The 12,500-nt window shown below is 34.1% G+C and overlaps 2 protein-coding genes across 2 annotated transcripts in view; one reads left to right on the forward strand and one right to left on the reverse strand.

Moving 5' to 3' along the window:
• Window positions 1-601: 601 nt before the first annotated feature.
• LOC125047796 (ubiquitin-related modifier 1 homolog) lies at window positions 602-1,125 on the forward strand. Its single transcript, XM_047646244.1, has one exon. The coding sequence runs from the start codon at window positions 783-785 to the stop codon at window positions 1,065-1,067; it is 285 nt and encodes a 94-aa protein (XP_047502200.1). The 5' UTR covers window positions 602-782; the 3' UTR covers window positions 1,068-1,125.
• Window positions 1,126-1,479: 354 nt separating this feature from the next.
• The window catches only part of LOC125047793 (exocyst complex component 8-like), a 12,943-nt gene continuing 1,922 nt past the window's right edge, over window positions 1,480-12,500 (reverse strand). The window contains exons 2-14 of the mRNA XM_047646242.1: window positions 12,367-12,500; window positions 11,704-11,790; window positions 10,945-11,072; window positions 7,859-8,001; window positions 7,338-7,491; window positions 6,802-6,940; window positions 6,326-6,530; window positions 5,496-5,640; window positions 4,571-4,751; window positions 4,147-4,277; window positions 3,750-3,975; window positions 3,058-3,248; window positions 1,480-1,960 (exon numbers count right to left, since the gene is read on the reverse strand). The exon at window positions 12,367-12,500 is cut by the window's right edge and continues 22 nt beyond it. Of these exons, the coding sequence (XP_047502198.1) occupies window positions 1,772-1,960; window positions 3,058-3,248; window positions 3,750-3,975; window positions 4,147-4,277; window positions 4,571-4,751; window positions 5,496-5,640; window positions 6,326-6,530; window positions 6,802-6,940; window positions 7,338-7,491; window positions 7,859-8,001; window positions 10,945-11,072; window positions 11,704-11,790; window positions 12,367-12,500 (2,053 nt within the window). The 3' untranslated portion in view covers window positions 1,480-1,771. The remainder of the gene's footprint in view (window positions 1,961-3,057; window positions 3,249-3,749; window positions 3,976-4,146; window positions 4,278-4,570; window positions 4,752-5,495; window positions 5,641-6,325; window positions 6,531-6,801; window positions 6,941-7,337; window positions 7,492-7,858; window positions 8,002-10,944; window positions 11,073-11,703; window positions 11,791-12,366) is intronic.

Raw genomic sequence — 12,500 nt, forward strand, 5'->3', positions numbered from 1 at the left:
AGTAACCAGCATTCAAGAATGTGATACAATTCATCATTCTGTCTGTTTTAGAAATATACATTCAAGTAGCCTGAATCGTTAAAAAAAATTAATCTCTTGCAGGAACACGCACTCAAGAATGCCGAGGATAATCTGCATAAGCTGAATCTGTTGATAACGCACCTCGGCTACCAGCACGATTCAATTCAGCGTTCGGCTTATGCTCTGGAGAATGTGAAGGAACAGGTAACCTTCGTAATTTGTTGTCTTTACATAATGACTGCACTATCCATTACAGTTGTATATAACATAGGGTTTTGTTGCGTTTGTACCAGGTATTGTGATTATATTATAGATTAGGTTTAGCAGAATAATTTGTTTTGATTGTATTTTATGTAGATGCTATAGTTTTGAATTCTATACTTTTGTATCAGCCTTGCATTATCTTTCCACAGTCATATTTTTAAGAGCTAATAAAAAAAAAAAGAGAAAGAGAGAGAGAGTGTTTTAAAGTTTAAAAATATATTATATTCTTTACTTCTTTTTTTATCCAGTTACTTTTAACATTTACTTCAGCCTGAATTTTCTCTTTTCTAACAGGTACGAGACATGCAGCGATAGTTCTGGGCAAGGGAGGATCATAAACAAAGAATAAATATTTTTGGTATTTCAATAGAAAAGGCAAAAAGTCCAGACTGATTAATTTAAGAAATTATTTCTTTTCCAAATATATACCAAAGAAAATAATAAAAGGATATTGTACACACACACATAAAATAAAAAAACACGAACGAAGGGGAACCATGAAAATCACCCTAGAATTCCGCGGAGGGGCGGAGCTGCTGGTGAACGTTGCTAAGCAGTCCGTTGATCTTGAGGGACCCAAGTGGACCATGGCACAGCTGCTGAAGTGGGTCAAGGAGAACCTCATCAAAGAAAGGCCCGAGCTCTTCCTCCAGGGTGATTCCGTGCGGCCGGGGATCCTGGTGCTGGTGAACGATGCGGATTGGGAGCTCCTTGGTCAGCTGGAGTACGACCTCCAGGAGAACGATGACGTGTTGTTTATTTCTACTCTGCACGGAGGCTGATTTTTTGACGTGTGAGGTGTATGTGTTGTGATATGAGGAATTAAAGATCACTTTATGATTGTATGTTTAATTTTTAGCTCTTTCTCTCTCCATTTCATTTGGATTTTTGGTGAAATACATGTAATAGCTATCTTAACAACAAACTTGATCAAACAGAATTTTGAATACAAGCAAATAAAGAAAAAAAAGTAAAAGTAAAAGCTTTGCAATATATATATATATATATATATATACATATATACACCTCAGGATTTAGAAATCATTAGAATGAAATACTGCAGGTCAAGAAATACTGATTCTAATATTAATGGAATTATTATACAATGAAATGTGAGCGGTAAATATACCTTTGTTATATGTCCAACTGCTAATTATAAATACAGGTCCAAATATATATAATAAATCCAAACAGTAATTTTTTGAAGGTTTATTGAACCAGCACAAGGCGCAATTTATACAATACTCTTGTAGATAATATATCTATACTCTGTAATAAAGTTATGCATTTATGTTCACTTACACAGGTATGGAAAGTTTGGTCTTTAGGAATTAAAAAAAGAAAAGTGAAAGAAAAAGAATAAAGAGCAAGAAAAAGAAAGAAAGTAAACTAAAAAGATAGAGCTAGAGCAAGAAAAAGAAAGTAAACTAAAAAGATAGAGCGAGAGAAAAAAAAAAGTCGAGGGAAAACTGATGCTCGAAAAAATTTAAATGAAGTTTGATTCGTATTTACTAATAGTTGGCGCATTGACCGCTTGGCCTGTTAGAGCCACATAATGCCCATGCAGACCAGGCAGAGTTGGATGTGCATGACCCACTGCCTCTGCGTATCTGTGCTCGGCAAGCGTCAACACCACGTCCAGTAAGAAGGCACTGTTCCGTCGGATGTTTGGTACCTGGGAGAACAAAGTCAAATCAAATCTACTAATTGGGTATAAAGGAAAATAAAAAATTTGCATGTTGGTATGTTGAAGAAGAAAAAATGATATTAATTGTTTAATTTGTAAAGAAAAAAGGATGTTTGATATCTGGAAGATGAAAATACAATGAAATTGATTATTAAAAAAAACTAATAATAATTAAAAAAAAAAAAAAAATGCAGACATTTGTTATCTGGAAGAGGATGAAATTAAATAAAATATCAGATTACTGTGAGCATACATCAACAAGCTGAAGTCGAGGCTGTGAAATATTATAGTAAAAAATCTATATTGACAATGAAAAAAAGGCTTTCTTTGTAAAGGATATCTCCCTTTAAATGTTTTACATCAAAAATATTTCATACATAACTATGCTCCATTGTATTTAAAAATACCAAAATCAGTGAGCTTGTAAACAGAAAAACCTTTTTACAATAACATTTTCAGAAGGTAGAATTATTGTAATAACAAATATAATCCTATTCCTCATAAAATTCATAAAGCTTTTTACTGTCAATATCTGTAGCTAAGCAATTTTTAGTGTCTCCTTCTGTAAAACATCCGCTTTACACAATCATCTTATATTCCTGATTGTACTAAATGCAAAACAAAAGATGGGAAAAACAAAAACAAAAAAAAAAAGCCTAACTCTTAAAATAATATTATCACATGCACTTGTGTCAATACGATATCTACTTTACACTTATTTTCTTAAGATAAAACTCAAAACAGAAGTAAGAGTTAAGCAAAGCATACTCATACACCTCAACAATCAAAATCTATTCACAACTAATATTTAAGTTCTTGAAAATGTGTCACCTTTTTAATAGGCTATCAGCCTTTGACAACTATCACATCTTATCCTAAACATTAACTCATTTCTACCCTTTTTACCACAATACTCTACCATAGTGCTATACAACCTATGATGTCTAGCACATTTAATCCTTCTAGCCATTAACCATTTGTATTCCTCACAATTTTTTTAACAATAAGCTAGAAAAGAGCAACAGTACCATAGACAACGAGACATCCACATCATCTATACATTCAAAACATCTTCCTTCACGTACTTCATTCTTGAAGAGCGTCTCCTCCAGCGATGCCTTGCAGTGGCGGAGCTGTGCAGAAAAGAGCGCTGTTAGAGACTCGTTAATGAGGTGTTCCGTTTCAGGCCAAAAGAGGCGTAGGACGTCCTCTAGGTAGCCCAGGAAAGCACGGCTGAACTGGATGCTGTTGTTTGTCAATCCAACAGAAAGTTCATCTGGAGGAAGGAAAGAAAAGCAGATTTTTAAAATGTAATGACAATTATTCAGCGATAAATATTGCAGAGGGTAAGTAATCAGGTAAAAGGAGGAAATTATATAATAACATGTTAAGTTTATGATTTTAAGGTTTCTTGTTTGAAATGCACTTTTTATTCCTCTTTATATGACAAATTCAAAGGCAAAATTTTCCTCTTATAAAAACTGTCATTGAGATTTAGAGATCTATCATGGAAAAAAGATAAAAAAAAAAAATAAAATAAAATAAAAAATAAGGAACTTAAAACATAAGAACTTGGAGTGTAAAAATCAGAGGTAAGGCAACATTAAAAAGAAGAAAAACAGATACCTGCCAATCCTGAGTTGTCTTTGACACAAAACAGGTAATGCTAAGAAAGACTGAGAACCTTTTACATTCCTGCAAATATACCAAGGAATGAAAAACAAAAATTCCATATACCAGAAAACACTCATAATCTCTTACTGTTACTTCCACACACCTGTCACATAAGTCTGTATGTTGGCAATACCAATGTCGTTCATGTCCTCGATAAATTTATTGAGCTGGTCCTTGTTCTCATACTTGAGGGTCTTCCATGTGTCTTCCTGTCCCCTCAACTTGACGGCCTCCACCATCTTATCTCTACCGTCACGGATCCACTTCTCCACATCCCGCAGCAGGAGGGTGTGTAATGCAAACGTCAGGTCTAATCCTATGTCTGCCAGCTGCGGAATAGGCAGGGAGGAAGAGAGGATGCTCAATTAAGATGAGATATTGATTGGTAACTGATTATCTCTCACAACATATATCAGCTAATGACAATATTTTAGAATGTAAGTGTAAAGATTTTCATACAATTTTAAGATATACATAAAACAAAAGTGCTCTTTCCTCACCTGCTGGCAGTGGTAATCAGCACGACTAATACATTCAGCAACCGTGGTGATGGTGGACTGGGTTGTAAACACATGGCGAGAGAACATGGAGGCGAAATTTGACACTTCATTGTGAGCCCACACTACGAATGCTACAGAAGGACAGAAGATATTTAATTAGTTTTGGCAAATGTAATTTCTTCTTTGATACCTTCTAAGCTGTAGTAACTAACTAGACATCTTGCTATGGATAAAAAAAAAAGGTAAAATAACAGCAAATCAGTTTTTGTATCTACAACTTAGGTATGATGATGATGATGATGATGATGATGATGATGATGATGATGATGATGATGATGATGATGATGATATGATGGTGATGGAGGAGAAAGAAGAAAGAGACTAAAAAGAAGTATCAATAAAAAAGAGCCACGTAACCCCTAACCTGAAGTACAGCTACGGTTGGCTGGGAAGGCTTTGGTGAACTCGCGTCCCGTTTCCAGCAGATTGTGGAAGAAGATGGAGCAAAGCTGTCGGACATAAAGCACCGTCTTGCCCTCTAATCGCAGCCTCTTGAGTCCTGCCTTCAGTATGGCCCCACGATGACCAAGGAACAAATCGCAGGCCTGTGTCGTGGGGCAAGAACGATCCATTTAGAATATGATAGGACTGGTATTTTTACTGATTATATCAGACAACTAATACACTGGATAAATAAAACTAGAGTTATACAATGATCTTGTTTCAGTTCTCAAGAGGTTAGCATTATCATCGTGATCTAGTTTCGAATATGAAAAGACTAGCATTCTTAACCTAAGCACTATGGATCTATGAACTGTCCACTGTAGTTGTTTGTGAAATTTGTTACATACAGATGGCTCCACATGTGATCAGCCACTAAGGAGTCTATCAGTAGGCCCTAGTGACCGATCCTAATTTCCGCATTCCTTGAAATTGCGGGAAAATGTGATATTGCTATTATTCTTATTGATATTATGATTATTAAAGTGTTATTATAATTTGGGTAACTTTAAAGACAACAAAATAATACAAAAGAAACTTTCCAAAAGTCAAGGTAAAGGATAAACAGGTGAGATAGGTAGGACTAATAACTGACTCCTTGGTGACTAAGCCATATATGTGTAAATACAATAAATGGACTTATATTACAAAGGATATGGCATGTATTCTTGCCATCTGTGCCAAGTGGGTTAAAACGGTTTCATCAGAATAAGAGAAACTTGAGTCATCAAAAGTATCCTCTTAATATTGAAAAGCTTAATATAAAACGTTTCCTCATGTATTATTAATAAAACCTACATCAAATAATAACCTTATAAATAAATATCAGTTAAGAAAACTTTTTGTACCTGACTTGATTTGTTGAGATGCACTAACAGCGTGGTTGCCCTTCGAGCTGCACGAGGACCTCCCTGTAAACTCTTCTCTGGGGTTACGCGCAACTCCCCCTGTAGCACCTCCACCAGACTGCGCACCCTACCTTCCAGGGCTCGTCTGAAAAAAAAAAAATAATAAATAAAAAAATAAAAGATTCTGTATTTCATTTCACTGATATTCTGCCTAAGAACAGAGAAATTAAAGTGATGAGAAAAAAAAAAAAATTAAAAAGGGAAGAACGGGGAAAAAACCTTCCATCTCCCCAGGCACAAAAGACAAAAATATTTTTAAAACGACTACAAATACCAGTCGTAAGAACCATCAGCCATTATATATAAAAACATTACACACAAAAGTGTCAGGTTCAGGCATTATCTCCGAACCCTACAAATCCTCCTCCCTCTCTCTTACACTTACACTCACACTCACACTCACACTCACACTCACACACTCACACACACACACACACACACACACACAAATACACAAACACACACACACACACACACACACACACAAATACACAAACACACACACACACACACACACACACACACACACACACACACACACACACACACACACACACACACACACACACACACACACACACAAATACACAAACACACACACACACACACACACACACACACACACAAATACACAAACACACACACACACACACACACACACACACACACACACACACACACACACACACACACACACACACACACACACACACACACACACACACACACTCACACACACTCACACACACACACACACACACACTACTCACCTCATCTCATTATAAGCTGGAGTCTTGGGTGCCGAGTCAAAGAACTCACGGCCGCTGTCTATGAGGCTGACAGCATCCTCAAAGTTCCTCTGGGCAATGGCTTGGTCTAGTTCCTCAGGCAGCTCTAGGACCCACTCAGGGGGACCTACAGAAGGTGGCTGTATCTCCTGGAAAGGGTTCAAGCTGTCGTCGTCGTCTGCAAAGGCTGTGGGTGGATAACAAGTGTTGATTTTGATACACAATAAATTCTTAATTTATGTTATCTATCATATCTACACTAACTTACATTCCTGACGAATTTCCTTTCGTGAAATCCAAGATAGTGTCTACCACACAAAAAAAAATTCTCGTTACCTCATACCTCATATTACTAATATGAATACAAACTAAACCTAATATTCACAGGAGTTCAGAAGACAAACCCTAAACCCTGAAAGAGAAGGTGCCATCTGGAAGCAAGCGCGCGTGACACCTACGATTGTTACTTTCCAGCGAATCCTCCTTGCTTAGACTCTGGTGCCGTTCCTTCTGCTGCTGCTGAGCTCGTTCCACCTTCTGCTTGTCTACTGTGACCTTGTTGGCCTTGGTGCGCTCTATTTCATCTAGCCAGTCTTGCTGTTAGAGGAGAGAGAGGCAGAGTGTGTGAATCTATTATTCAAAGAACAAAATCTGAAAAATAAAATCTAAAAAGAAAGAAAAAAGGTAAAAAAGAAAGAAAGAAAGAAAGAAAAAATCTGAAAAAATCTAAAAATATATATATATATATAAAAAGAAAAAAAAGAAGACAGAATTAGCAATATAACTTACATTTATTTTGGCCTTCTTTCTGATTTTCTTTCTTGTTCTTTTCTATTATCATTTTTAATACTGTATCTAGCCCTACACATAGCTTACACTAGCAAGCTGTCTCACATCTTTACCTTATGAAATTTAAATATTCCAAAATCTTTCAGAAATAATTTCAGCACATTCTCATACAACATCATTCCTGTGATGGAATTTAAAGCCTCACCTTTGACTTAGCATCTGGGGCCATAAATACTCGAGTATCTGGGAAAATGAGGACCTTGAAAGCATTCTTCGTTGTCCCGCGGTCCTTAATGTTGACTGGTAAGACCTGGTCTAGGGGGTAGAGCACCTCGAACCTGTAACGCACTGGACCCCGCCTGTTACAAGGAAAGGGAACTTGTGATTATTTAATTTTCTTCTACACGCTTTTCCTTCTTTCTTTCTTTCTTTTTTGTTTCATTTCTTGACATAGTGCTAAAAATTAACAATATTCTTAGAGAGTATTCACTACATAATGGCATGTTTATTACAAAGAATTTAGTTACAAATAGTACTAAGCCAAATCATTATTTATCTCATTCCATCCTTCTCCTTATATCCCTCTAGTTCATCTTCTTAATTTAACCCAATCCATATTCATATATCACCCTATCTCACCCTAATCGGTTTCCTTATACCATCCTAAACCATCTCCTTATATCACCATAATCCCTCAGAAGCTTAACAAACGGACCGAGATCTCACCTGTCGCTTAGCCATGCCGCAATCATCAAGGAATCGTTCAACAGGTACGCGTGGACTCTCTGCATAGCCGTGTAGTCGTCCTGGTTGAGTTCCACAAGGTCTCCGTCATAGACTAGATAACGATCTTCCACCTCCATAACGTGCTGCGAATGTGTGAATACGAATGTCAATGGGGGTGCTCATTACTACAGAGGTTTTTTGTAGTTTTGATTTTTTTTTTTGTTTGCTTGTTTGTTCTGAATTCACTAGATATAATGCTAAATAATATTACATAATTCTTTTTTTCCTCAGTCTCTGATACTATACTGAATATCATGTTAAACAAATATTTGAATTATTTGATATAACACCATAAAGTACAAGATTCTTTTCTATTTTTTTACCATTTCTTGATCAATGACCTACAATTCATTAGTTTACAGATTTCTCTACAAACCATAAAACGATACATCTATGTGGTACTTACCTAAATTTTAAAAAGTTCAATAAATAGACAAATAGCCCAAATAATCAGAAATACGCTATGCAACACACTGCGAACTACTCAATACTCAGAAGAAGAAAAACCACTGGCTAACATACTGCAGACAATTCAATCTTAAGAATCACACGAAAGATCTGAACAAATTTCAACCTTCAATCACTACAAATAACAATACTTTTCTTGGGTCACGCACGGCCGTAACTTGGCTGCACGGTAAATTTTTATCAAAGGACTAACACTGTCATAATGAAGTCCCATAAACAAGTATTTTACAATACAATACATGCATTATTTTACTTTCTTTACCCTAAGCTCCATAAGTTCAGAAAAAAAAAAGTTGCTATTCTGGTAGACGTCTGGTCTCGAGATTCCTGGATGGTGACGTTCAAGCCTTATAGAAAATGTATTATCCCTAGGGTGCTTGTTCATCATTATATATTTCCCTCATTACTCTTACACTACTAACACTAAATATAGCTTTACTACTTTAGAGAATAGAATAATAAAAGGCTCAGCTTATTGAAATACAGTACACATTTATTTTGCAAATATAAAAATGGCAAGAAGAGAGGAGAAGAAATGAGATAAGAAGGGAGGAAATAAGGAGAGAATAGAAGTGAAGAAATGAAGATTGAAGAGAAGATAAGAGAAGAGAAGAGAAGAGAAGAGAAGAGAAGAGAGGAAACGAGGAGAGAATAGAAGATAAGAAATGAAGAAAGAAGAGAAGAGAAGAAACAAGGAGAGAATAGAAGAGAAGAAAGAAAAGAAGAGAAGAGATGAGGAGAGAATAGAAGAGAAGAAAAAAGGGAAGAGAAGAGAAGAGATGAGGAGAGAATAGAAGAGAAGAAAAAAGGGAAGAGAAGAGAAGAGAAGAGCAGATATGAGATGAGAGGAAACAGAGTAAAAAAGGAGAAGGGAAGACAAAAGAAGAGATGAGATGAGAAGCAAGGAAATAAAGTGAGAAGGGAGGTGAGAAGACATGACAAAGAATAGAAGAGAAGAAAAAAGAAGAGAAGGAAAGAGAAAAAAAAAGGCAAGAAAAAAGGAAGAAGAAGAAAGAGAAGAGAAGGAAAGAGAAAAAAAAGCCCAGAGAAAAAAGGAAGAAGAAAGAGAAGACAAGGCAATGGAAGAGGAGAGAAGAAAAGATAGAAGAATAAAACAGGGGAGGAGAAGAAGAAGAAGGAGCAGGAGCAGTAGCAGGGAAAAAACGCGAAGTTGGCAAGAGAAAAAAAAAAAAGGAACAAAAAATAAGTGAAAACAAAAATGAAAAACAAGAAGTGATAAAAGAAAAAGGAAGATAAAGAAGAGGACAAAAAGAAGCAGAAAACAACGAGCCAAGAATCAAAATAGAAGAAAAAAACAAAACAAAAGAAAGGCACACTTAGAAGAACCACCAAAAGGGAAGGTAATAAAATCTATATAATAAAAAAGATAATACCAATTACAATTCTGTACCTTCACTATTCGTTTCTGTAGATTGGGCATAATGAATGAAAAAAAAATCCGGTATTAGTGAATTAAGATACGAAGCCTACTAAACCCTGAGAATATATTATTTAATCTTGATTGGTTTTGGTAAATAAAATATGGGAAAATTATAAGTGGGAGCATCAATTTTTTTTTAAATATCTTGATAAATAATGATATGATAAAGAAAATTATAAATATCAAGATAAAAGTCAAACAACAATATTAAATAATAAAAATAACAATAACTGCAGTAATGGTAATAATAATAATAATAATAATAATGATAATAATAATAATAATAATAATAATAATAATAATAATAATAATAATAATAATAATAATAATAATAATAATAATAATAATATTAATAACAATAATAATAATAATAATAATAATAATAATAATAATAATAATAATAATAATAATAATAATAATAATAATAATAATAATAATAATAATAATATTAATAACAATAATAATAATAATAATAATAATAATAATAATAATAATAATAATAATAATAATAATAATAATAATAATAATAATAATAATAATAATAATATTAATAACAATAATAATAATAATAATAATAATAATAATAATAATAATAATAATAATAATAATAATAATAACAATAATAATAATAATAATAATAACAACAGTGATAACAGTAAAAGTAACAATAATTTTAACACTAACTAAAATGATGATATTAAGACAATAAAAGAATAAATAAATAATAATAAAAAAAATCTGTAAATTAAAAAAAAATAAATACACTGAACAAATGGAAAAAAAAAAATTGAAACTAATCAAAACAACATTGTAAATATGTGACATTTAATTAACAGTATTTTATCAGGGATAGTATTAACATCTGGCTCATGTTTAACAAATATTTCTCAAATATCCACAAACTGGCTTGAAAGTTGTGACAGGCATCCTGAGCAAAGGAATGAAAAATACTTTATAATTTTCTATGATCTTAAACAAACACCCCAAAATTAAACCAATTAGAGGAAATAATAAAAAAACATTTAGACAAACAAAAGGAAAAAAAAAAAAAAAAAAACACAACACATGCCCTTTATAAACAGTCGAGAGGCTAAGCAACACAATCTCGTCTACGCACCGAACAGCCTTCAATTTTCTCCAAAAGTCCCGTGAGCTTCTTTCTGTTTTCTCTCTCCCGCTTCTGTCTGATCTCCTGCGGGTTCACTTCGATCATCTCCTGGGCTGCACTCCCTGGCCCTCTGTCACCTACGGCCGTGGAAATGCATCACGTTCAATATGAAACTTATATATGTACATGAATAAGCAAGTATATGCATTTATTTAAAAAACGTACATGCATGTGTGCCTGTGTGGATACCCAAGCAAACATGCACATTCGTTTAAAAAAAAAATATGTATATACACACACAAAAGTACCGGTAATTAAGTAAATATCTGACCTGATCCCTGGGTTAAGGTTTTATGAATAAACAACAGAGTAATCTAGCATTGTGGTGTGTAATAGTTTAGAAAAAAGAAAAGAAAGAAAGAAACAATATTTTGCTCTCTAAGAGAATACATGCATACAGAGGAAGTCAAATATTTCAAAACTCCCTACAACAAATACTATATTTTATAATCATTGGTTGATTACAATACCATTAACATACCTTTTCAATCTATCAAAAATATTTTCAACTGATATCTACTATATGAAACATCCTCATTTCAAGATCAAAAAGTTTGTCATATACACTAAACCAATCAAAGAATTATGAGCCTATGTATCTATATCTATATACTTTGTATCCAAGGAACTCTAATATCAAACATTCTGCTGAATCACTGCAATCAAATAACATGATAAATTACTTGTGTAAAATATTGGAAAACTGACCTGTTATTGACAATTCCAGTAAAGACGTCAAAAGGGATTTCTGTTCAGTAATAAGGTGGGACAACTGGTACATCTCACTCTCTAAATCTGTAAAAAAAAAACACAAGATAGTAACACATAATAACAGTGGAACTATTGCATACAAAATACAACAAACTTATCAAGAACAGTTAAAGATAACTCAATCCAATATCCTCAATATTTACATCTTCAATGCTTTCAGTATGGTGACACCTCTGTCAGTGTCATGGAGGTAAGCTGGAGTTTCCTGATCTGAACCTGTAAGCGCTTTTTGTAGATCAGCCATGGGCGGCTTTCCACCTTAAACCTGAATATCAGTCTGAAGGGGTCACTGACCTAGGGAGACTTCTAATGAATATTCTTCAATTCTACTTTATTCTTTGAGATCTTTGACTAGCAACTCCCTCTGGATCCTAAGATTCTCTTTTTCAGGAAATCATATTGAAAGACTTAAGGTTATTCATGCAAGATCTTTTAATTCATCACTGATAACAATATTATACAATGAAAACTAAATCATCCAAAACAAAAGAACTTAATACTTATCTCTTTAGCTGACTTCATATATCAAGGTCAACCACAGAATAACAATTACGAAAATAAACATAGAGACTAATGAGACACACAAATCAAACTCCTTACATGAAATTTCCTTAGCTGTGTCAATAAACTGCATGTAGTTCATATACACATTTTTCTTGAGTTGGGCGTTGGTGTCCTCGGCCAGGTGGTGGATCTTCTGCCTCTGCTGCTGTAACTCCAGCCCCCCAACACTG

Source organism: Penaeus chinensis, chromosome 42, assembly GCF_019202785.1.
Source record: "Penaeus chinensis breed Huanghai No. 1 chromosome 42, ASM1920278v2, whole genome shotgun sequence".
In the NCBI taxonomy this organism is placed as follows: Eukaryota; Metazoa; Arthropoda; class Malacostraca; order Decapoda; family Penaeidae; genus Penaeus; species Penaeus chinensis.